Below are 25,410 nucleotides of genomic sequence, written 5' to 3'. Positions count from 1 at the left end.
CTTTTTTTTTTCTTCTTCTTTCTTTCTTTTTAATAGACACAGGGTCTTACTATGTTTCCCAGGCTGGTCTTGAACTCTTGGGCTCAAGTGATCTTCCTGCCCTGGCCTCCCAAAGTGCTGGGATTACAGACATGAGCCAACCCACTCAGCCTCTCTTCCCATTATTTTTGTCCTTTTTTCTTTCTATTTTTATCATTTAAAAAAAGTTCTACTCTTATTTAAGGTTTTTAAATATGAATGAGTTTAAATCATTGAATGCTTTTTATGCATCCAGTGGGATGATAATATCTTTTTTGTTTCTCCTTTTAATCTCTTGTGGTGGTTTGTTTTATTCCTGGCTTCTTGTGATCAAGTCTACTTAGTCATGATTTTTTTTCCCCAAATATTTCTGGACTTGACTTGTTAATATGTCACTGAAGATATTTACATGCATGACATTTTGTCGGACTGTCCCTACCTGGAGTCAAAGTTGTTCAGCCCCACACAGTGGGGAGGGGAGGGAGTGCCTAGCTTTTTATTCCTGTGGGATTGTTCCTGCAAGTGCCTGCCATGCATTACAGAAGGATTAGGGGTCCAGGCTTTGCCCGGGGATAGGGGTCAGGAACTGCCACGTGTCAGGTGACAGCTCTGAAACAGTCTGCGGTCTGGTATCCCCACCTTCTGTATTGGGCTTCCCAGCCCTTTATCCCACCCACTTTGGCTGTCATATCCACACCTCTCTGAGACACACGCCTCCTCTGAGACTCACCTCTGTTCGTGCCACCTCGCCTGGGGACAATGAGAGTGAGAGTGGAGGGACAGAGCCCTGAAGAACTGGCCACTGGGCCTGTCCTGTCAGCTGCCTGGAGTGCCTGATGTCTCTTGCTCTGGAGGAGCCAAGAGGAGCCCTCCTGAGAACCCCTGAGGACCCTTGTGAGAGCAGGACAGGAAGTGAGTTCTTTTTGTTTTTGTTTTTTTTTTTTTTTTTTTTTTTTGAGACAAGAGTCTTGCTCAGCCGTTCAGGCTGGAGTGCAGTGGCGCAATCTTGGCTCACTGCAACCACCGTCTCCCAGGTTCAAGCGATTCTCCCATCTCAGCCTTCCAAGTAGCTGGGATTACAGGCACCTGCCATCATGCCTGGCTAAATTTTGTATTTTAGCAGAGACGAGGTTTCACCATGTTGGCCAGGTTGGTCTTAAACTCTTGACCTCAGGTGATCTGCCCACCTTGGGCTCCCAAAGTGCTAGGATTACAGGCGTGAACCACTGCTCCCAGCCAAGAAGTGAAGTCTTGAACACACATACCAGTATCTCTTATTGCTATATATTTTTCTCATTATTAATATGTTCACTGCAAAAAGTTTGGAAAACATAAACATTTAGAAAATAAATTTTACTCATTATCTCATATCTAAAGATAAGCACTAACAAAATACTTTGGAATAGCTACTGCCAGGCTTTTTTCTATGATATGTAACTTTTTTAAAAAAACAAAAATGGAAGACCGGGCCTGGTGGCTCACGCCTGTAATCCCAGTGCTTTGGGAGGCCGAAGCAGGTGGATCACCTGACGTCAGGAGCTCAGGACCAGCCTGGCCAACATGATGAAACCCTGTCTCTACTAAAAATACAGAAATTAGCCAGGTGTGGTGATGGGTGCCTGTAATCCCAGCTACTCAGGAGGCTGAGGCAGGAGAATCACTTTAACCTGGGAGACAGGGTTGCAGTGAGCCGAGATTGTGCCATTGCACTCCAGCCTGGGCGATAGAGTGAGACTCTGTCTCTTTAAAAAAAAAAAAAAAAGAAAAAAGAAAAGAAATGTGCTGTTTCATAATCTGGTTTTATTTTGTTTTTTTGTTTTGTTTTGTTTTGTTTTTAGAGACAGGTCTCACTCCGTTGCCCGGGCTAGGGCGCAGTGGTACCATCATAGCTCGCTGCAGCCTCGAACTCTCCTGGGCTCAAGCAATCCTGCCGCGGCCTCCCGAGTAGCTGGAACCACAGACATGTGCCACCACACCCAGCTAATTTTTTATTTTTTGTAGAGATGAAATCTTACTGTGTTGCCCAGGCTGATCTCAAAATCCTGGCCTCAAGCGATCCTCCCACCTCAGCCTCCCAAAGTCCTGGGATTGTAGTCATGAGCCCCTGTGCCTGGCCAATTCTTTTTCTAACTTTTGTTTAAATCTTTGTCAGTTTGACAGGGGAAAAAGAAGACTGGCTTTGCATTTCTTGTATTTCCACATCAGGCCAGACCATGGCTCATACTGGTTCGGCTGTCTGGGAATAGTCTTAGAATTGCTTATCCATAGCTGGGTGCGGTGGCTCATGCCTGTAATCCCAGCAATTTGGGAGGCTGAGGCGGGCAGATCATGAGATCAGGACATCGAGACCATCCTGGCCAACATGGTGAAATCCCATCTCTATTAAAGATACAAAAAAATTAGCTGGGCATGGTGGCATGCACATGTAGTCCCAGCTACTTGGGAGGCTGGGGCAGGAGAATCACTTGAACCTGGAAGGCGGAGGTTGCAGTGAGCCAAGGTCACACCACTGCATTCAAGCCTGGCAACAGAGAGACACTCCATCCAAAAAAAAAAAGAATTGCTTACCCATGCTCTGTCTGTTTCTTTTCTCTTAGCATTACTCAGTCTTTTTCTTGTTGGTGTGTAGGAACTCTTTCCTTTGGTTGTCCGCTTGTTATATAGGGAATATCCTTATGCCCTTAGGCACACTTGTGCCATAAGGAATCTCTACTCCTTATACCCCACAGTGTCCTGACGTTGTGCTGGGGACTGGGCATGCAGGGGTGCGGAAGGCATGGCCGGGCCTCACGGTCCAGTGGGAGCCCTCAGATCTTCCTCCTAGTCCTGTAGTCTTCCATTTATTAAAGAAGTAAAACCTTTTTTCAAATCTTATTGTATTAGCTGGGTGTAGTGGCTCACACCTATAATCCCAGCACTTTGGGAGGCTGAGGCGGGTGGATCATCTGAGGTCAGGAGTTTGCGACCATTCTGGGCAACACGGCGAAACCCCATCTCTACTAAAAATACAAAATCAGCGGGACATGGTGTCACATGCCTGTGATCCCAGCTACTTAAGAGTCTGAGGCAGAAGAACACTTGAACCTGGGAGGCAGAGGTTGCAGTGAGCCGAGATCGCGCTACTGGGTGACAGAGCGAAACTCTGTCTCAAAAAGTAAGTAGGCTGGGCATGGTGGCTCACACCTGTAATCGCAGCACTTTGGGAGGCCGAGGCAGGCAGATCACTTGAGATCAGGAGTTTAGGACCAGCCTGGGCAACATGGTGAAACCCCATCTCTACTAAAACTACAAAACTTAGTTGAGCATGGTGGCACATGCCTGTAGTCCCAGCTACTCGGGAGGCTGAGGCAGGAGACTCGCTTGAACCCGGGAGGCAGAGGCTGCAGTGAGCCAAGATCGCGCCACTGCACTCCAGCCTGGGTGATAGAGCGAGACCCTATCTCAAAAAAATAAGTAAATAAACAAATCTTATTGTATTAGTTTACTGGGGCTACTATAGCAAAATATTGCAGACTGAGTAGCTTCAACAAGCTGACGTTCTCACAGTCCTGAAGGCTGGAAGTCTAAGATCAAGGTGTCAGCAGGTTCCGGGTTTCCAGAGGCCTCTCCTTGGCTTTCAGGTAGTGGCCCTTCTCCCTGTGTCCTCACCTGGCAGTCCTGTGCCCTCCCATCTCTAGTGTCTCTTGATATGTCTAAATTTACTCCTCTTGTAACAACCCCAGTCACATTGGATTAGGGGCCACCTGAACAGCTTTATGTGCATTTAAGCACTCTTTAAAGGCGTGACTCCAAGTACAGTCACATTCTGAGGTACTGGGGGTTAGGGTACCCACGTATGAATTTTAGGGTGACAGAATTCATCCCGTCACACTTATGGAATCCCAACACTTAAAAGACTGACACACGTGACATTTTGATATGTATCAAATTGTTTTATAAGTTCAAAAGAGAACACTATCCTTAAGTTCAAAAGAGAACACTATCCTTTTCACTCGTGTCCGTGTGAAGAGACCACCAGACAGGCTTTGTGTGAGCAGCAAGGCTGTTTATTTCCCCTGGGTACAGGCGAGTTGAGTCCGAAAAGAGTCAGCGAAGGGAGATAAGGGTGGGGCTGTTTTACAAGATTCGGGTAAGTAGTGGAAAATTACAGTCAAAGGGCGTTGTTCTCTGGTGGGCAGGAGCGGGGGACACAAGGTGCTCAGTGGGGGAGCTTTTGAGCCAGGATGAGCCAGGAGAAGGAATTTCACAAGGTAATGTCATCAGTTAAGGCAGGAACAGGCCATTTCCACTTCTTTTGTGATTCTTCAGTTACTTCAGGCCATCTGGATGTGTATGTGCAGGTCACAGGGGATGTGATGGCTTAGCTTGGCCTCAGAGGCCTGACATTCCTGTCTTATATTAATAAGAAAAATAAAACAAAATAGTGGTAAAGTGTTGGGACGGCAAAAATTTTGGTGGGTGATATGGAGAGATAATGGGCGATGTTTTTCAGGGCTGCTTCAAGCGGGATTAGGGGTGATGTGGGAACCTAGAGTGGGAGAGATTAAGCTGAAGGAAGATTTTGTGGTAAGGGGCAATATTGTGGGGTTGTTAAAAGGAGCATTTGTCATATAGAACATTTGGTGATGGCCTGGATGCGGTTTTGTATGAATTGAGAGACTAAACGGAAGACACAAGGTCTGAATAAGAGAAGGAGAAAAACAGGTATTAAAGGACTAAGAATTGGGAGGGCCCAGGATATCCAATTAGAGAGTGCCTAAGGGGGTTCAGCCTAATTAGTTGCTTGGTTAGCAAGTTTTTAGGCTCTATCTTTGAGTTTTTTTTGTTTTGTTTTGTTTTGTTTTTTAATGTTGTCATATACCAGGCCAGATTGATTTAGGTAAAAACAGCACTCTTCATTTAAAAATATACAGAGTCCCTTTTTTTTTTTTTTTTTTTTTTTAGCAGTAAGTCAAGGCCTTGGTAATTTTGGAGGAAAGAGAAATGCAAAGCCAGCAATTGTTTGTTAAAGAAGGATTAAGGCCGGGCGCGGTGGCTCACGCCTGTAATCCCAACACTTTGGGAGGCCGAGGCGGGTGGATCACAAGGTCAGGAGATCAAGACCATCCTGGCTAACACGGTGAAACCCCATCTCTACTAAAAATACCAAAAAATTAGCCGGGTGTGGTAGCAGGTGCCTGTAGTCCCAGCTACTCGGGAGGCTGAGGTAGGAGAATGACATGAACCCGGGAGGCGGAGCTTGCAGTGAGCCGAGATTGCACCACTGCACTCCAGCCTGAGGTAGGAGAATGACATGAACCCAGGAGGCGGAGCTTGCAGTGAGCCAAGATTGCGCCACTGCACTCCAGCCTGGGCAACAGAGACTCTGTCTCAAAAAAAAAAAAAAAAGAAGGATTAAAAAACGGCTAGGAGGCCGGGCACAGTGGCTCAAGCCTGTAATCCCAGCACTTTGGGAGGCCGAGACGGGCGGATCACGAGGTCAGGAGATCGAGACCATCCTGGCTAACACAGTGAAACCCCGTCTCTACTAAAAATACAAAAAACTAGCCGGGCGAGGTGGCGGGCCCCTGTAGTCCCAGCTACTCCAGAGGCTGAGGCAGGAGAACAGCGTAAACCCGAGAGGTGGAGCTTGCAGTGAGCTGAGATCCGGCCACTGCACTCCAGCCCGAGCGACAGAGCGAGACTCCGTCTCAAAAAAAAAATGGCTAGGAGAGAGTGAGTGAGATTGATAGTGTGGTGGAGACAGTTGGGGCGAGGTAGAGGGTGGCATAAGAACGGGAATGAGAATAAGAGAATATAAAAGTAAAGAATAGGACTTCATCAGGGTGAAAGTATTGGAGTGTACTTTGTCACTGAAGATCTTCTATCCACTTAAAGAGAGACTTAAGGGTGGCAGTTTGAGGTAAAACCAGGCACCACTGAATACCAGGAGCCTGAGAAACGGCTTGGGTGGTTTGACTAATAAAGGCCGGTCTGTTATCAGACTGTATAGAGGTGGGAAGGCCAAACCGAGGAATTATGTCTGACAGAAGGGAAGAAATGACAGCGGTGGCCTTCTCAGACCCTGTAGGAAAGGCCTCTACCCATCCAGTGAAAGTGTCTACCCAGACCAAGAGGTATTTTAGTTTCCTGACTCAGGGCATGTGAGTAAAGTCAATTTGCCAGTCCTGGGCGGGGGCAAATCCCCGAGCTTGATGCGTAGGGAAGGGAGGGGGCCTGAACAATCCCTGAGGAGCAGTAGAATAGTAGATGGAACACTGAGATTTTTTGAGGATAGATTTTTATGATGGAAAGGAAATGAGAGGTTCTATGAGACGGGCTAGCGGCTTGTAACCTACATGGAAGAGGTTATGAAATGACGACGGAATAGAATGGGCCTGTGAGGCTGGAAGGAGATATTTTCCTTGGTCCAAGAACCATTTGCCTTGTGTGGGAAGAGATTGATAGGTGGAAGTCTGAGTAGGGGAGTAGGTGGGAGTGGCCAGATGAGAAGGAGAAAAGCTGCCATGAGGGATAGAAGTTGGAATGCTAGCTGCTTTGTTTAGCTACATTATCAGCGTATGCATTGCCCTGAGCGATGGGATCTGATGCCTTTTGATGGCTGCTTGCAGTGAATGACTCTAGCTTCCTTTGAAAGTCAAGTGGCTTTGAGAAGAGTTTTTATTAAAGAGGCATTAATGATGGAGGACACTTGCATAGTGAGGAAATTTCTTTCTGCCCACATAACAGCATGGTGGTGCAGGATATAGAAGGCGTATTTAGAACCAGTATAAATATTGACACATAGTCCTTTTGCAAGAGCAAGGGCTCAAGTTAAGGCAATGAGTTTGGCTTGTTGAGAGGTAGTGGAGCGGGGCAGAGCAGTAGCCTCAATGATAGGTGTGGAAGATATGATAGCATAGTCTGCCTTTGCTGGTGAGTGGCAATTAGGTCTGGTGGAACTGCCATCAATAAACCAAGTGTGTTCAGGGTGAGGAACAGGAAAGAAGGAAAGATGGGGAAATGGAGTGAATGTCAGGTGGATCAGAGAGCTACAGTCATGGGGGGTCAGGTATGGTATCAGGAATAATATGGGAGGCCGGATTGAAGTCCAGGCCAGGAACAATGGTAATTGTGGGAGACTCAACAAAGTGAGTATAGCTGAAGGATCCAGAGGGCAGAAAGTATATGCGTCAGGTGTGAGGAAGAAAATAGATTTTGGAAGTTATGAGAACTGTAGGGAGTGAGTTGAGCATAGTTTGTGATTTTGAAGGCCTCTACAAGTATTAAAGCAGCGGCAGCTGCTACATGCAGACATGAGGGCTAGACTAAAAGAGTAAGGTCAAATTGTTTGGACAGAAAGACTACAGGGTGCGGTCCTGCCTCTTGTGTAAGAATTTGGACCACAGAGTCCTGCACTTCAGCTGTGTGTAATGAAAAAGATTGGGATGAGTTAGGGAGAGCTAGTGTGGGTGCAGCTTTTAGGGCTGTTTTTTAAGGAATGGAAAGGGGAGTGGGGAAATGATTTAGGATTTATGGGGTCAGCTAGGTTTATCTAGAATAGAATAATGGCTTGTGGAGGGAGGTATTGAGGATAGGAGAGTATATGGGTTTGGCACCACAGGGAGGATAGACGAAACAATTTGGTTAAGATGCAGATCCTGAACTAACCTGTAAGCCTTGTCCTGTTTTTGGACAGGTAAAATGGGGGAATTGTAAGGAGAGTTATAGGCTTTAAAAGGCCATGCTGTAACAGGCGAGTGATAATGGGCTTTAATCCTTTTAAAGCGTGCTGTGTGATGGGATATTGGTGTTTAGTGGGGCAAGGGTGATTAAGTTTTAATGGGATGGTAAGGAGTGCATGATCAATTGCCAAGGAGGGAGTAGAGGTGTCTTATACTTGTGGATTAAGGTAGGGAGATCCAAGGGCAGCAATGAGGTGTGACTGTAGCCCAGGAATAGTCAGGGAAACAGATAATTTAGTTAAAATGTCTCGACCTGATAAGGGAGCTGGGAAGTGGGGATAACTAAAAAGGAGTGCTTAAAAGAATGTTGTCCAAGTTGGCACCAGAGTTGGGGAGTTTTAAGAGGTTTAGAAGCCTGGCCGTCAATACCCACAACAGTTATGGAGGCAAGGGAAACAGGCCCTTGAAAGGAAGGTAATGTGGAGTGGGTAGCCTCTGTATTGATTAAGAAGGGGATGAACTTACCCTCCACTGTAAGAGTTACCCAAAGCGTCTGTGATGGTCTGGGAGGCTTCCAAGGTGATGGGGCAGCGTCAGTCTTAAGCCGCTAAGCCGAGAAGATCTGGGAAGGAGTCAGTCAGAGAGCCCTGGGCCAGAGTTCCAGGGGCTCTGGGAGTGGCTGCCAGGCAAGCTGGACAGTCTGATATCCAGTGGGGTCCCGTACAGATGGGACATGACTTAGGAGGAATCCCAGGCTGCAGGCATTCCTTGGCCCAGTGGCCAGATTTCTGGCACTTGAAGCAAGATCCTGGGGGAGGAAGTCCTGTAGGAATCCTTGACTGCTGCAGCTTAGGCATTTTGAAGTTCTTGTGTGCTGGAGGTGCGGCTGGGTTTTTTCTCACAGCAGAGGCAAGTAATTGTAACTCAGAAATGCGTTGCCGTCTGGCTGCCTCTACTCTATTATTGTACACCTTGAAGGTGAGGTTAATGAAGTCCTGTTGTGGGGTTTGAGGGCCGGAATCTAATTTTTGGAGCTTTATTTAATGTCGGGAGCGAATTAGGTAATAAAATGCATATTGAGAATAAGACGGCCTTCTTTTTGACTTTTCAGGGTCTAGGGCTGTAAACCGTCTCAGGGTTGCTGCCAAACGAGCCATGAACTGGGCTGGGTTTTTATATTTGATGAAAAAGAGCCTAGGCCAGGTGTGGTGGCTCACGCCTGTAATCCTAGCACTTTGGGAGGCTGAGGCAGGTGGATCACGAGGTCGGGAGATCAAGACCATCCTGGCTAACATGGTGAAACCCCGTCTCTACTAAAAAAAAAAAAATACAAAAAAATTAGCTAGGCGTGGTGGTGGGCGCCTGTAGTCCCAGCTACTCGGGAGGCTGAGGTAGGAGAATGACATGACCCTGGGAGGCGGAGCTTGCAGTGAGTAGAGACCGTGCGCCACTGCACTCCAGCCTGGGCGACAGAGCGAGACTCCGTCTCAAAAAGAAAAGGCCGGGCGCGGTGGCTCAAGCCTGTAATCCCAGCACTTTGGGAGGCCGAGGCGGGTGGATCACGAGGTCAGGAGATCGAGACCATCCTGGCTAACATGGTGAAACCCCGTCTCTACTAAAAATACAAAAAAAATTAGCCGGGCGTGGTGGCGGGCGCCTGTAGTCCCAGCTACTCGGAGGCTGAGGCAGGAGAATGGCGTGAACCTGGGAGGCGGAGCTTGCAGTGAGCCGAGATCGCGCCACTGCACTCCAGCCTAGGTGACACAGAGCGAGACTCCGTCTCAAAAAAAAAAAAAAAAAGAAAAGAAAAGAAAAAGAGCCTAAACGCTAGCCAATTTGAGAGAGATTGGATAAAGAAAAAGGAGCATTAACCTTGACTATGCCTTCAGCTCCAGCCACCTTTTAAGAGGAAATTGCTGGGCAGGTCGGGGAGGGCTAGTTGCTAGTTGCAGAACGAAGCTGTAAGCCAGACCAGGTGTGAGGAGGGGAGGTGATAGAAAGATTATAGAGTAGGGGAGCAGAGGCTGAGAAAGAATTGGGACCTGGCTTGGCCTGGTGAGGAGCAGCCTGGGGAGGAGGGGAGAGGTCAGATGGGTCTGTAGAAAAGGAAGATTGGAAAGACTCAGCAATACTTGGGGTTGGGACTAAGGGGACAGGCGAGAGGGAAAGAAGGAGGATTTGGGACGAGTTGCATTGGGAACAGAGACTAGGGAGGGACCCATGTGTAAAAGAATGCCTGGACATCAGGCACCTCAGACTGTTTTCCCATTTTATGACAAGAATTATCTAGATCTTGTGGGATGGAGAAATTGAAAGTGCCATTTTCTGGCTATTTGGAACGATTGTCGAGTTTGTATTGGGGTCAGGCGGCATTGTGGAAGAAAATAAGGCGTTTAGATTTTAGGTCAGGTGTGAGTTGAAGACGTTTTAAGTTCTTGAGAACACAGGCTAAGGGAGAAGAAGGAGGAATGGAGGGTGGAAGGTTGCCCATAGTGAAGGAGGCAAGTCCAGAGAAAAGAGAGGGTGGAGACACAGAGAGAAGGGGTGGGGGGTGCTTGCCCCCCAGAAAAGCAGTACTTGCTGCTAAGGGTGAAGGACCAAGGCAGGTGTCCCCACATGATCAGACACCTCTGAAACGTGGGTGAATAATCAAGCAGGCGTCCCCACATGATTAAACATCAAGGGAAGACTGTCTTCCCGAGTCCGTGACCGGCGCCAGAGTTTTGGGTTCACAGATAAAACGCGTCTCCTGTCTGTACCAGAAAAGCAAAGGAACTGAAATTAAGAGAAAGGAGAGATTGAAAGATAGCGCCAAGATTGAAAGGAGAAAGAGGTTGAGGAATAGTGAGAGAGGTTGGAGAAAAGAGTAAAAAGAGGCTGCTTATCCGATTTAAAATTGGTGAGATGCTCCTGGGGCTGGTTGTTCTGAGGACCAGAGGTCGTAGGTGGATCTTTCTCACGGAGCAAAGAGCAGGAGGGCGGGATTGATCTCCCAAGGGAGGTCCCCCGATCCGAGTCACGGCACCAAATTTCACTCGCGTCTGGGTGAAGAGACCACCAAACAGGCTTTGTGTGAGCAGCAAGTCTCTTAATTTCACCTGGGTACAGGCGGGCTGAGTCTGAAAAGAGTCAGCGAAGGGAGATAAGGGTGGGGCTGATTCGGGTAGGTAGTGGAAAATTACAGTCAAAGGGTGTTGTTCTCTTGCAGGCAGGGGCGGGGGACACAAGGTGCTCAGTGGGGGAGCTTTTGAGCCAGGATGAGCCAGGAGAAGGAATTTCACAAGGTAATGTCATCAGTTAAGGCAGGAACAGGCCATTTTCACTTCTTTTGTGATTCTTCAGCTACTTCAGGCCATCTGGATGTGTACGTGCAGGTCACAGGGGATATGATGGCTTAGCTTGGGCTCAGAGGCCTGACAGTTCAAATAGCCCTGTGATGTGGAGATGATGGTTCCTTTTTCTCTTTCATTGATAAGGAATCTTGTGGCAAAGAAAAGCTGAGTAACTTGTGCTTGATCAGAGTGTCAGAGAAGATATTTGCACCAAACACCTGGCTCAGAAGCCCCACCCCAACACTGCTGCTATGGTTTCAGTGTGTCCCCCACATTTCTCTTTCTCTTTTTTTTTTTTTTTTTTTTAAAGATAGAGTCTGGCTCTGTCACCCAGGCTGGAGTGCAGTGGTACGATCTTGGCTCACTGCAACGTACCTCCCAGGTTCAAGCAGTTCTCCTGCCTCAGCCTCCTGAGTAGCTGGGATTACAGGTCCCACCACCACGCCTGGATAATTTTTGTATTTTTAGTAGAGACAAAATACAGGCTGGTCTCGAACTCCTGACCTCAGTTGATTCACCTTCCTCAGCCTCCCAAAGTCCTGGGATTACAGACGTGAGCCAACTTGCCCAACCTCTTTCTCTTTTTTTAAATTGACACAGAGTCTTGCTCTGTCACCCAGGCTGGAGTGCAGTGGCAGGTCGCCACTTGGTTCACTGCAGCCTCTGCCTCCCAGGTTCAAGCAATTCTGGTGCCTCAGCCTCCCAAGTAGCTGGAATTACAGGCTCCTGCCACCACATGCAGCTAATTTTTGTATTTTTAGTAGAGGTGGGGTTTCGCCATGTTGGCCAGGCTGGTCTCAAACTCGTGATATCAAGTGATCTGCCTGCCTCGGCTTCCCAAAGTGCTGAGATTACAGGTGTGACCCACTGCACCCAGCCCTCTTTTTTTCAGACAGGGTCTTGCTCTGTTGCCCAGGCTGGAGTGCAGTGTGGTGATCATGGCTTGCTGCAGCCTCCACCTCCTAGGCTCAAGCAATCCTCCCATCTCAGCCTCCTGAGTAGCTGGAACCACGCCTGGCTAATTTTTTTGATTTTTAGTAGAGGCAGGGTCTCACTCTGTTGCCCAGGCTGGTCTCAAACTCCTAGCCTCAAGCAACCTCCCCATCTCGGCCTCCCAAAGGGCTGGGATTACAGGCATGAGCCACTGCACCTGACCCAGCCTCCAAAACTGTAAGAAGTAATTTATTTTCCTTATAAATTACCCTTTCTGTGGTAATCTGTGACAGCAACAGAAAACAGACTAAACAGACCAAGACGATGACATTGGAGCCACCACCAACACTGGGGCCAGGTCCCCTCACGACCCCCATGGCAGGCTCAGGAAAGGGTGGCTGGTATCTTCCCATTTTTCCCATATAAAAATCTGCTGGAGGGCCAGGCGCAGTGGCTCACGCCTGTAATACCAACACTTTGGGAGGCCAAGGTGGGCCGATCATCTGAGGTCAGGAGTTCAAGACTGGCCTGGCAAACATGGTGAAACCCAGTCTCTACTAAAAAAATGCAAATATTAGCCAGGCGTGGTGGCACGTGCCTATAATCCCAGCTACTCAGGAGGCTGAGGCAGGAGAATCGCTTGAACTCAGGAGGTGGAGGTTGCAGTGAGCTGAGATTGTACCACTGCACTCTAGCCTGGGCAAGAAGAGTGAAACTCCATCTCAAAAAAAAAAAAAAAAATCTGCTGTAGGTAATTTTTTGTTTTGTTTTGTTTGTTTCACCGTGTTAGCCAGGATGGTCTCGATCTCCTGACCTCATGGTCCACCCGCCTCGGCCTCCCAAAGTGCTGGGATTACAGGTGTGAGCCACCGCGCCCAGCTGGAGGTGATGTTTTACAGTAAGCACAGATTACTGTGTAACCAGGAATAACATTTATTTCTAAATGTTCCACAAATAATATAGGCTGTGACTGGGGGAATATGCCAGGGCACCAGTAGCCCATGAGGGCAAGAGGAGCTCAGTAGAGAACGGTTTCTGCTCAGCTCCTGGGCTGGGCCCTGAGGTGTTGTCGTTGAGATGGGAATGGGCTGTGCAAAGAAAGCACCCCAGGCTCCTGTACCAAGACTGTACAGACCCAGACTGGTTGTATCTGCAAATTGAAGGCCTATAGGAATGTAGGTGGGTCCAAAGGTGGTCTCCAGAGTGCCTGGAGTTGGGGCCAGGAGCCAAGCAGGGCACGGATCAGATTGTTGCAGGGACATAGTTCATCCCATTACTTACTTATGGAATCCCATCGCTTAAGACTGATGAACATGGCATTTTGTCCTGAGACAGACCAACTGAGCACAGCAAATGCCAGCAGGAAGCCAGTAAAACGGGCCTCGCGTCAGACAGGTTCACCTCAGATGATTTTAGACCTCCTTGTTGCCAGTGTGGGGAGGTGGGTTTAACTATCCAAATTGGAAACAGAACCTGAGATAAAGAATTTAACAAAAAAAATGCATACAGCATCAATCATTTGAAACATAAGTAAATCTACAGAAAACATATCACATTCTGGGTAAACCCCTTCCCTGCAAAAAGAACAATGCTAAGATTCAAGATCCAGGCAGTTAAAATCTGGAATATAATGGTTGTGGAACTCTGGAATTTTCCTGAGTTCTGGACAAGGACCGGAAGCTCCCGAAGGTGCTGAGGCAGGGTGGGGAGGACAGGACACACACATAGAAGCAGCGCACACAAACCCCAGGAATGCACCAGGGCCAGGGCGCCCGGGGGTACAGGATAGACGTGGCTCATCTTCCCCAGAAGCCTGTTTTGCTCAGGATTAGTGAAAAGTAGGAAGCTGTAAGTGCTCACCATTAGTTTACTAACAGCTTTGCTTTGCAGAGTGGAGGAGGGAGGAAGCTACCTTAACAGCACATGCTGAACTCGAGCCCGATCCTAATTTCAAAAAGTTTAAACCATGAATACATATACATCCTAGGATTAAGAAAAGTAATTTGAAACATTTTAATATTAAAACAGACATGGGTGAAGATAGAGAGTAGAATGGCGGTTGCCAGGGCAGCGGGGGATGGGGAGTTGTTTAATGAGGACAGCTTCAGTTTGGGGAGGTGAAAAAGTTCAGGAGATGGATGGTGATGACCGTTTCACAACAATGTGGATATACTTAATGCCCTTGAACTCAACACTTACCATAGTTAAAATGGTAAATTTTATGTCATTAAATTTTTTTTTTTTTTTTTGAGTCAGGATCTTGCTCTGTCACCCAGGCTGGAGTGCAGTGGTGCGATCATGGCTCACTGCAGCCTCGACCTCCCGGGGTCAAACCATCCTTCGGCCTCAGCCTCCTGGGTAGCCGGGACTACAGCAGTGTGCTGCCACACCTGGTTAATATTTGTATTTTTTGTAGAGACAGGGTCTCACTATGTTACACAGGCTGGTCTCAAACTCCTGGGCTTGAGTGATCTGCCCTCCTCAGCCTCCCAAAGTGCTAAGACTACAGCTGCGAGCAGCCATGCCTGGCCGTGAATCTTTTATCACAATTTTTTTTAAAAAAAAATGTATGAAGGCATAGGAAATAATTTTCTATAATTTTAAGATGTAAAAGATGAGATTTTCAGTCCATTCTGCACAGGATCACATTCCCTCTTCCCATATTAGTGGGAAAGTTGGAGAATCCACAGTTTAAGGAGGCCTCAGAATCTTTTGCACAGAGCAGTCCTTTTAGCCACAAATTACTTAGTAGTTCCTGGAGTTTATTTATAACTCTGAACAACACCTTCCCCACACCACCATTTTTGCTAACAATGAGATCAGGAGTCTCAACTGCAAGGAAAAGAAGAATGGAATGGAGTGGGTGGGTCTAGGCGGGGTTGGGGCTGGGGGAGGCCTTCAGCTCCTGTCACCAGGAGGCCCAGAGGGGAAGGGAGAGAGAGGCAGATGGCTTGGGGCTCTGACAGAAGGGCAGGGTCCTCTTGAGGTTGCTGTAAGCATCAAAGGGGCTCATGTGTGTCGGAGGCAGGTCACAAGCTTTGCCCACCACACATCAGAGGCAAGAGGACTGGGATGAGTGTGTACTAGGTAGCCCTGGCTTTATGTTAGTATCTCAAGCCTCATCACAAGCATCCTCATTTTACAGAGGACCACCCAGCGGCTCTGAAAGGTTGGGTAACTTGTCTAAGGTCATGTGGCTCACAAGTCATGGAGCCAGAATTTGCATATGGGGTAGCCTGGCCCCATCTCAGCCCTGGAGAGGCACTGAGCCCTGGTGTGCCTTCCCAAACAGGCAGCTGAGGGCTCCCAGGAAGACGCTGTTGGGCCGCTCAGCCCTCTGACTCACACCTCAGAGCAGCTTGGGGCCCTCCCATCCTCTCTAGGGTTCCCCGCCCAGCCCCATCCTGGGCCCCAGTGTGTCCCCGAAGCACCAGCCAAGGAACAGCTGCCCAGTGTACCTTCTCTGTTCCGCCCACTCACCACTCTCCATTTTCCTGTGTGCTCTTTAGGATTCAAGAAGGGGAAGATTAGCAACCTTCAGCCTGGAAGTTGCCCCTGGCTTCTCTCTGGGCTGCTGACTGACTGGTACTAACCTTGAGGGGCAGAAGATGGGTTTTCTGTGACACTTCTGGGACACGCAGTGGCCTGATGGCCTGGGTTCACTGTGGCTCTTGCTGATTTTTGGCAGTGAGCACGGGGAGGCAGTTTCACTGAGCTGACCTACTGTGTGCTGGGCTGTCATAGTGCAATGCTGAGTAAGACGAGCTCCTGGCCTGCACCAGGTTCACCATCTAATACAGGAAAGTGACAAGGAGGCAAGCCATTAGGAGGTAGCACATGAGTGCTGGCACGTACCAGCAGTCCCAGCTACTGTGGAGGCTGAGGTGGGAGCATCGCTTGAGCCCAGGGGTTCAAGGCCAGCCCGGACAACGTAGTGAGATCCTGTTTCTTAAAAAATAAAAAAGAGAGGCTGGGTGCGGTGGCTTATGCCTGTAATCCTAGCACTTTGGGAGGCCAAGGCGGGTGGATCACCTGAGGTCAGGAGTTCAAGACCAGCCTGGTCAATATGGTGAATCCCCATCGCTACTAAAATGGGCATGATGGCAGGTGCCTGTAATCCCAGCTACTCAGGAGGCTGAGATGGGAGAATTCCTTGAACCTGGGAGACGGTGGTTGCAGTGAGCCAAGATTGTGGCACTGCACTCCAGCCTGGGCAGCTGAGCAAGACTCCGTCTCAAAAATAAAAATAAAAAAGAGGCAACTTTATTCTGTGAAAGTTGTGGAAACCAAGGGGAGAGAGGAGCACCTAGTTCACCTTGGAGAGGGTCAGCCCAGTGTCCGTAAAAAAAGCAACCTTTAGCTCAGATCTGAAGGATGGAGGAGGTGGCAGCAATGGGACAATCATCAGTCCAGTGCTGGCTTTCTGAGTCCCAGGGCTTGTCTTTGTTGACCTACACCATTTTCTCAGGGAAGAAGAATTCAGCGTACACGAAATTCACGTATACCACTCTGCTCCTAACCTGCCTCAGAGGGAACATGTGCTTCTTGACGTTGTGAGCGATATGTACTTTCTAGTATAGTCTTTTTTTTTTTTTTTTACTTGGCATGATTTCATATTTACATTTTCCTGCATAATGACATTTTCTATACACTTGTCATTTTTAATAGCACTATAATTTTCCATCACGTCGACATCCTATAATTTGCCTTGTTATTTCTCGGTTGCTGAGCGTTTGGGGAGTTTCCGGTTTTTCTTCACAAATGGCACCGTGTTATCTTTAGATAAGTTCATTTTTCCCCTTTATATTCTCGGATTTATTTCCCAGCGAAATCACCCATTGGAGCAGGAGCGGTGGTGCTGCTCTTGTTACGTAGCGCCAAACGACATTTCAGAAAGAACAAGCTGATGCGGGCTGTGCCGGCATCGCTGCCCCTCCACCACGTCCGACCCTGGGGCTTAAAATATTTAAACTTTTTTTTCCAAGTTAAAAAATCTTGGCCGGGTGCAGTGGCTCACACCACTAATTCTACACTTTGGGAGGCTGAAGTGGATAGGTACTTGAGGCCAGGAGCTCCAGACCAGCCTGGGCCAACATGGCAAAACCCATCCCTACTAACAATATGAAAATTACCTGTGCCTGGTGGTGCATGCCTGTAGTCCCAGCTTCTCAGGAGCCTGAGGCAGGAGCATCGCTTGAACCTGGGAGGCGGAGGCTGCAGTGAGCCAGGATCGTGCCACTGCACTCCAGCCTGGGTGACAGAGCAAGGCTCTGTCTCAAAAAAAAAAAAAGAAAAGAAAAAATCTTAAATATATACTTTAAAACATTGTCTTTTTTGCTTTAATTCATTGTTAAAAATAATGTGACACTGAGGGTAAATATTTAAAAGAAAAAAAAAGTCTCCTCTAGTACCTCTCCAACATACTTTGGTTTTTGTTGTTCCTGCACGTCTGCATGCATTATTATTATTATTATTATTATTATTATTATTATTTTGAGATGGAGTTTCCCTCTTGTCAGCCCAGGCTGGAGTGCAGTGGCACAATCTTGGCTTACTGCAACCTCTGCCTCCTGGGCTCAAGCGATTCTCCTGTTTCAGCCTCCCAAGTAGCTGGGATTACAGGCACCTGCCACCGTGCCCAGCTTTTTTTTTTTTTTTTTTTTAAATAGAAACGGGGTTTCATTTTGTTGGACAGGCCTGTCTCGAACTCCTGGCCTCAGGTAATCCGCTAGCCTCGGCCTCCCAATGTGCTGGGGTTACAGGCATGAGCCACCGTGCCTGACCACCTCCCTCACTTTCTGAGCTTCCTTGTTTCTTTGCCCACTCAACGCCCATTGAGCATCGCTTAGTAGTGTTTGGCGTTCACATCCCTTTGGCTGAGACAGGGTCACCCCCATTCTGGCCCCCAGCCCTGAGCACAGCGCCTGGCACCCAGCAGGCATCCAATCCAGCTTTCAAGGTGGTTTTGTTCTGCAAGCACTGGCTTGAGCGGATCCTTCTGGATTGGCCAGGTGGGACCCTGTGGAACCCATACGCCCCAGGTGAGCCACACCAGTGTCCAGGGGAGTGACCATCTTACTTTTCTCCCTCAGGACTTCCTGGGCAGATACCCAGTCTCCAGGCACTCCTGGGTGGGGGCCTGGCGAGGCCCCCAGGGCTGGCACTGGATCGACGAGGCCCCTCTGCCGCCCCGGCTGTGAGTGACCATGGGCTTTTCTCCCTCCTCTGCTGTTCTGGATCCTCCATTTGTCCAGGGTCCACCTCCTTGCTGCTCCCCTAACCTGGAATGCCACTCGGAAAGCAACCCACGCCCATCCTCGCGGCCTGGTGCCTGATGAGTCCCTGTCACTTCACTCCTTATTTGGGTTCCCAGCACGTTCACCCAAGCAGGGTTGTCACCCCCGTTTTACAGATGCGGGTTCAGCTGCCCAGGGAGGTTTGGGGATTCATCCAGTGCCACGTGGCTGACCAGTGCAGTGACTCACTCAGTGCGCAGGCCGGTAGAGGTGACAGGCACACAGGCTAGAGGGTCTGTCTGGGAAGTGAGGCCCCGGCACCCTAAACACCTCTCCTCTTTCCCCTCCCACCTTTCCCCAGACTCCCTGAGGACGGCAAGGACAACCCGGATATCAACTGCGGGGCCCTGGAGGAAGGCACTCTGGTGGCTGCAAACTGCAGCACTCCAAGACCCTGGGTCTGTGCCAAGGGGACCCAGTGATCTGGGCTCTGCCTGTCCTCAGCCTGCCAGGCGGATGCAGCACCCCTACAGGGGAGGCCAGTTGAGAGCTTGGGCAGCCTCTTCCTGGACCCAGGCATCCAGGTCTCCCTGCTCTGTTCAAGGGGGCACACACGAGCGAGTCTAGGAGCTGGACTTCAACCCAGGAAGATGCATCCGAGGGAAAGGAGATTTTCTGTGGCCTCAGGCCTGAGTGCCAATATTAGTCTCCAGCTTCTGTGGATGATTCGTTTGATGACATTGGGATGGTTGTTTAGCATTTCTGTGCCTTGGTTTCATTAAAATGACAATTTCTCCCTAGAGGAAAAAGACAGGGTTAGCAACCATAGCTGATTCCAATCTGGGTTCTCTTTTTTTTTTTTTTTTTGAGACTGAGTCTGGCTCTGTCTCCCAGGCTGGAGTGCAGTGGCCGGATCTCAGCTCACTGCAAGCTCCGCCTCCCGGGTTTACGCCATTCTCCTGCCTCAGCCTCCCGAGTAGCTGGGACTACAGGCGCTGCCACCTCGCCCGGCTAGTTTTTTGTATTTTTTAGTAGAGACGGGGTTTCACCATGTTCACCAGGATGGTCTCGATCTCCTGACCTCGTGATCCACCCGTCTCGGCCTCCCAAAGTGCTGGGATTACAGGCTTGAGCCACCGCGCCCGGCCCCAATCTGGGTTCTCATTCCGACTCATGGAAATGAGTCTGCTGTTGTTCGGTGGCAGTGGGACTTGGCAGGGATAACGTCATTGCTGTGAATTCTATTCCAGGCAGCTGGGTGTACGTCGGACACAGCCTCCCGGCAGCCTCTGTGGGAAATTAACCAAGGAAAAGGAGCGGTCAGGCCTGGGAGGAGTGGGGAGAAAGGTTTTCCTTCCCCGCCCTGAGAGTTGGCAAAGGATTGGCAGACAGGAAGGTTCTGGGTGGAGATCCCGCATGTGGGCTGGCCGGCTCCTGGCAAGTTGATGCCCAAGGGTAAGACAAGACAGAGAGGACAGGGCCATCTGGCAGGAGAAGCCAGGAGAGCACCCCAGCTTGGTAAGTGGAAGCTGAGAAGTCTGAGTGAGAAAGGAAATCAGAGAAATGGGGGCAGGTTCCAGGCAGCTCTTCCACCCACAGCTGCAGAGACGACCAGCCTGAAGAAGCCTCTGTGCTGGGGTGCGGTGAAGACCTTCAGGCTGGAGGAAGTGGCTGACAGAGTTGTGTAGTCCCTTGAGTCCAGCTAGACCTCCAAACAGCAGGAGCCTGGGCCTGCGTCTTAGCTTGGTGCTGGGCACGCACTCAACTGGCCCTTGCAAGCCAGCCTTCCCTCTAAAGTCAGACCACGCACCCAGATCCCTCCTAAACAGAAATCCTTATTGGTGCATCTGAGCCAGTAATGGGCTGTCTGGGAGAATGGGATGGAGAGTCCTAGATGGAAGAAATTTCTCACACTTTTTTTTAATTAGTATTATTATACTTTAAGTTCTGGGGTACATGTGCAGAACGTGCAGATTTGTTGCATAGGTATATACGTGCCATGGTGGTTTGCTGCACCCGTTAACCTGTCATTTACGTTAGAAATTTTTCCTAGTGCTATCCGTCCCCCAGCCCCGCACTTCTCACACTCTTGAGATGTAACAACAAAAAGGGAAATGGAGACCAGGTGCGGTGGCTCATGCCTGTAATCCCAGCACTTTGGGAGGCTGAGGTGGGCGAATCACAAGGTCAAGAGTTCGAGACCAGCCTGGCCAACATGTTGAAACCCCATCTCTACTAAAAACACAAAAAATTAGCTGGGCATGGTGGTGGGCGCCTGTAATTCCAGCTACTCAGGAGGCGGGGACAGGAGAGTTGCTTGAACCCAGGAGGCAGAGGTTGCAGTGAGCCAAGATTGCACCACTGCACTCCAGCCTGGGCGACAGTGCAAGACTCTGTCTCAAAAAAAAAAAAAAAAAAAAATGGGAAATGGAAATTCTCTGGCTGGAGGTGAAATGGGTGTCTCAGGTGGGGCAGACACCAATCAAAATACATCCTATGTGGGCAAGAAGCTGTGTATGTTACCACTCCCACCCCCTGCCGTATGTTCCCAGGGTCTGTGCCTGGAGAAATGACACATCTGTAGGTTATGAGTATACAAAACCTTATCTAGCCTTCTCAGTACCTTTTAGAGAAGGGAAGTGTTGTACTTAAAGTCACCCAGCTAGAAAGTGCAAGGTCTAGAATGGAACCCACTTGCTATCTGACTCCAAAGGCCATACTCTCCATCCCAGCACACAGTAGAGGAATCTAGAAAGGTATTAGTGGCAGCCGAGTGGGAAGCCATCAGGTGGAGTGAGGGAGAAAGGAGGTACCAAGTTACTTCACACTTGTGATAATCCACACCCTCGGTTATCTGTTGCTTTATAACAATCTTTTTTTTTTTTGAGACAGAGTCTCGCTCTGATGCCCAGGCTGGAGTGCAGTGTCATAATCTCAGCTCATTGCAACCTCTGCCTCCCGGGTTCAAGTGATTCTCCTGCCTCAGCCTCCTGAGTATCTGGGACTATAGGCATCCACCACCATGCCCAGCTAATTTTTGTATTTTTAGTAGAGATGGGGTTTCGCCATGTTGGCCAGGCTGGTCTCGAACTCTTGACCTCAGGTGATCTGCCCGCCTTGGCCTCCCAAAGTGCTGGGATTACAGGAGTGAGCCACAGTGCATGGCCTGCTTTATAACAAATTGTTCCCAAACTTAGCAACAACTATTTGCCCCAGACGACTATTTTCCTCCCCCTCATTCTGTGGATTGACCAGGCAGTTCTGCTTTAGATGGTATTGGATGGAGTGCTGGAATGGCTGGAAAGTCCAAAATGGCCTCACTTGCTCAGCCAGCAATGTAGTGCAGGCTCCTAGCTGGGGCCCTTTGTTCTTAGTTCTCCTGTACCTGCCGCTCTCCACGTGGCTGCTTGAGCTTCCTCATAGCATGGCAGATGGATTACAAGAAGGAGCATTCCCAAATAAAGGACAACATAAGCTGGATCTCTGGAGGGCCAGCCTCAGAAATCACCCAGTGTCACATGGGCCACATTTTATTGGTTACAGGGACAGCCAGTTTGAAGGGGAAGAGAAATATGTCCTTATGCTGTATCCAGTGCTAGCCCTTGCTACCTGCTCTCGCAGCCCCAGTGCTCAGGGCAGCACTGGCAGAACCGAAGTACTTGCGGAGTTAAAAACAGCAACATCCAAGAAAATCATTAACTTTTGAAACTGTCTCCCATCCCAGTAGGTATAGCTTAAAAAGTAATAATAAAAATAAAACTGATTGTGTCTGAAATATTTCACAATTTAAAAATGGCCTTGTGCCGGGTGTGGTGGCTCACGCCTGTAATCCCAGCACTTTGGGAGGCCGAGGTGGGCGGATCCCAAGGTCAGGAGATCGAGACCACGGTGAAACCCCGTCTCTACTAAAAATACAAAAAATTAGCCGGGCGCGGTGGCGGTCGCCTGTAGTCCCAGCTACTCAGGAGGCTGAGGCAGGAGAATGGCGTGAACCCGGGAGGCGGAGCTTGCAGTGAGCCGAGATCGCGCCACTACACTCCAGCCTGGGCGACAGAGCGAGACTCCGTCTCAAAAAAAAAAAAAAAAGGCTTTGTAAACCTGTAGGACTTCTGAATTCATCAAGACAATCGTTAATTATGGCCGGGCACAGTGGCTCACGCCTGTAATCCCAGCACTTTGGGAGGTCAAGGTGGGCGGATCATGAGGTCAAGTGTTTGAGACCAGCCTGGCCAACATGGTGAAACCCCATCTCTACTAAAAATACAAAAATTAGCCAGGCATGGTAGCGCACACCTGTAATCCCAGCTACCCAGGAGGCCAAGGCAGGAGAATCACTTGAACCCGGGAGGTGGAGGTTACAGTGAGGCAAAATCGCACCATTGCACTCCAACCTGAGTGACAGTGAGACTCCATTTCAAAAAAAAAAAAAAAAAATTGTTAATAGAATTTTAAAAGTCAAGAATAATGATATAAAGAAAATATTTTTGTACAGGTGTATAATATTTGTGTTTTAAGCTAAGTGTTATTACAAAAAAGTCAAAAAGTTAAAAGAATTATGAAGTTACAGTAAGCTAATATTTATTATTGAAAGAAAATTACTTTTCATAAATTTAGTATAGCCTAAGTGTGCAGTGTTTATAAAGTCTCCAACAGTGTGTAATGTCCTAAACCTTCACAGTCACTCCCCACTCACCCAGAACAACTTCCAGTCCTGTAAATGCCCCATACGAGTGTACTGTTTTTATTTATTTATTTTTTTTGAGGCGGAGCCTCACTCTGTGCCCCAGGTTGGAGTGCAGTGGCACAATCTCTGCTCACTGCAACCTCCGCCTGCCAGGTTCAAGTGATTCGCCTGCCTCAGCCTCCCGAGTAGCTGGAATTATAGATGCCTGCCAACATGCCGGGCTAATTTCTGTATTTTTAGTAGAGACGGTTTCATCATGTTGGCCAGGCTGGTCTTGAACTCCTGACTTCAGATGATCCACCCACCTCTGCCTCCCAAGGTGCTGGGATTACAGGCGTGAGTCACCACACCCAGCAATTTTTGTTTTTGCTTTTTTTTTTTTTTTTGAGACAGAGCCTTCCTTCTGTCGCCCAGTCTGGAAGGCAGTGATGCCATCTCGGCTCACTGCAACCTCCACCTCCTGGGTTCAAGCAATTCTCTGCCTCAGCCTCCTGAGTAGCTGAGATTACAGGTGCTCGCCACCATGCCTGGATAATTTTTGTATTTTTAGTAGAGATGGGGTTTCACCATCTTGACCAGGCTGGTCTTGAACTCCTGACCTTGTGATCCACCCGCCTCAGCCTCCCAAAGTGCTGGTATTACAGGCGTGAGCCACTGTGCCCAGTCAATTTTTTTTAAATTTAATTTTTAAACAGCGGCCATGCTAATCTCTGTATTGTTCCAATTTTAGTATGTGTGCTACTGAAGAAAGCACTATTTCTCTGTTTTTAAAATTTATTTTATTTTATTATTATTATTTTTTTTTTTTGAGAAGGAGTCTTGCTCTGTCGCCCAGGCTGGAGTACAGTGGCGCAATCTCGGTTCACTGCAACCTCCGCCTCCTGGGTTCAAGCAATCCTCCTGCCTCAGCCTTGAGTAGCTGGTATTACAGGCGTGAGCCGCTGTACCCAGCCTATTTCTCTTTTACACCGTATTTTACTGTACTTTTTCTATGTTTAGATACACAAATACTTACCATTGTATTACATACAGCTGCCAACAGTATTCAGTGCAGTATATTGAAGTCAAAATTAAAATATAGAGATGAATCCCTAAATTTCTCATGTTATTTGGGATACCAGAATTGCAACTTCAGGCATACACACAGACTGACTGGTCTTTAATATGTCCAAAGAACAAAGAGGAGGTTTTATAAGAAGGAGAAATGTTGGCCAGGTGTGGTGGCTCACACCTGTAATCACAGGACTTTGGGAGACAGAGGCAGGAGGATCGCTTGCACCCAGGAGTTTGAGACCAGCCTGGACAACATGGTGAGACCCCATCTCTACAAAAAAATAAAAAATAAGCTGGGTGTGGTGGCCCCCAGCCTGTAGTCCAGCTGCTTGGGAGGCTGAAGGTGGAGGATCGCTTGAGCCTAGGAGGTTGAGGCTGCAGTGAGCCTTGATTGTACCCCTGCACTCCAGCCTGAGTAACAGTCAGACCTGTCTGTCCGACAAGAAGAGAAAGGAGAAATGCTATGCATTGTTTTTCCAGAAAGTCCATTAGCACTAGTAGAGTGTTGGGGAGCTGGCACGCTCTGATTGGTAAGTGGCTTCAGTAGGTAAAACTAGATTTAGAGCGGTAGCAGGATGTTTCAGAAGCCATTAGATAAAACTGGTTTCAGGTGAGAGCAGGCCGTTTTGGCCGCCAGGCTTGCAGAGAATTGCATTCTGGGAGCTGTGTTATGTGCTCTAAGTGCTTTTTCCCCCCAGCTTCTCAACTGTTTTAATTGGGTCCGACAAGAACGACCCAATTCAAAAGGCCGGTCGCGGTGGCTCACGCCTGTAGTCCCAGCACTTTGGGAGGCTGAGGTGGGCAAATCACTTGAGGTAAGGAGTTCGAGACCAGCCTGGCCAACATGGTGAAACCCCCCCCCCCCAGTCTCTACTAAAAATACAAAAATTAGCAGGGTGTGGTGGTGGGCGGCTGTAATCCCAGCTACTTGGGAGGCTGAGGCACGAGAATGGCTTAAACCCAGGAGGTGAAGGCTGCAGTGAGCTGAGATCGTACCACTGCACTCCAGCCTGGGTGACAGAGCGAGACTCTGTCTCAAAGAAAAAAAAAAGAAAAAAAAGAATGACCCGAGTCATATAATCAACTTTCACAAGTAACATGCTGTACAGGTTTGTGGCCTAGGAGTAATAGGCCATACCATAGAGCCCAGGTGGGTAGGAGGTTCTACCCTATAGGTTTGTGTAATTAAATGATGTTTGCACAATGATAAAATCGCCTAACAACAAATTTCTTAGACATTTCCCTGTTGTTAAGTGACACATGACTATTTAAAATGTATTTAATCTGAAGCTATCTCTTTCGAATGCTATTTTATCGGATTTTAATGTTATGCTGACTTCATTAAAAGAATAAGGACTCTCTGTCATCTGAGCTCTGCAGGAAACACCACTGATGTGTGTGGCAGGGTAGGCAAGGAAGTGCTTAGAGTCTTCCAGGTCCTGTCAAAAGAACCGAGGACGAACCTGAAGAGGCTTTCACTGACCAAAGGC

The 25,410-nt window shown here is 48.5% G+C and overlaps 1 protein-coding gene and 1 non-coding gene across 2 annotated transcripts in view; one reads left to right on the top strand and one right to left on the bottom strand.

Annotated features, from left to right (window-relative positions):
* The window catches only part of KLRG2 (killer cell lectin like receptor G2), a 28,525-nt gene extending 9,511 nt beyond the window's left edge, over positions 1–19,014 (top strand). Inside the window, exons 4-5 of the mRNA XM_015135014.3 lie at positions 18,040–18,143; positions 18,545–19,014. Of these exons, the coding sequence (XP_014990500.3) occupies positions 18,040–18,143; positions 18,545–18,665 (225 nt within the window). The 3' untranslated portion in view covers positions 18,666–19,014. The remainder of the gene's footprint in view (positions 1–18,039; positions 18,144–18,544) is intronic.
* Positions 19,015–23,517: 4,503 nt separating this feature from the next.
* On the bottom strand, positions 23,518–23,621 carry LOC114677203 (U6 spliceosomal RNA). The gene has a single exon (XR_003728502.1). It is a non-coding gene; the product is annotated as a U6 spliceosomal RNA (small nuclear RNA).
* Between the last annotated feature and the right edge of the window lie 1,789 nt (positions 23,622–25,410).

Source organism: Macaca mulatta, chromosome 3, assembly GCF_049350105.2.
Source record: "Macaca mulatta isolate MMU2019108-1 chromosome 3, T2T-MMU8v2.0, whole genome shotgun sequence".
In the NCBI taxonomy this organism is placed as follows: Eukaryota; Metazoa; Chordata; class Mammalia; order Primates; family Cercopithecidae; genus Macaca; species Macaca mulatta.
Note: the sequence above shows the minus strand (reverse complement) of the source record. Positions and strands in the feature narration are given on the sequence as shown.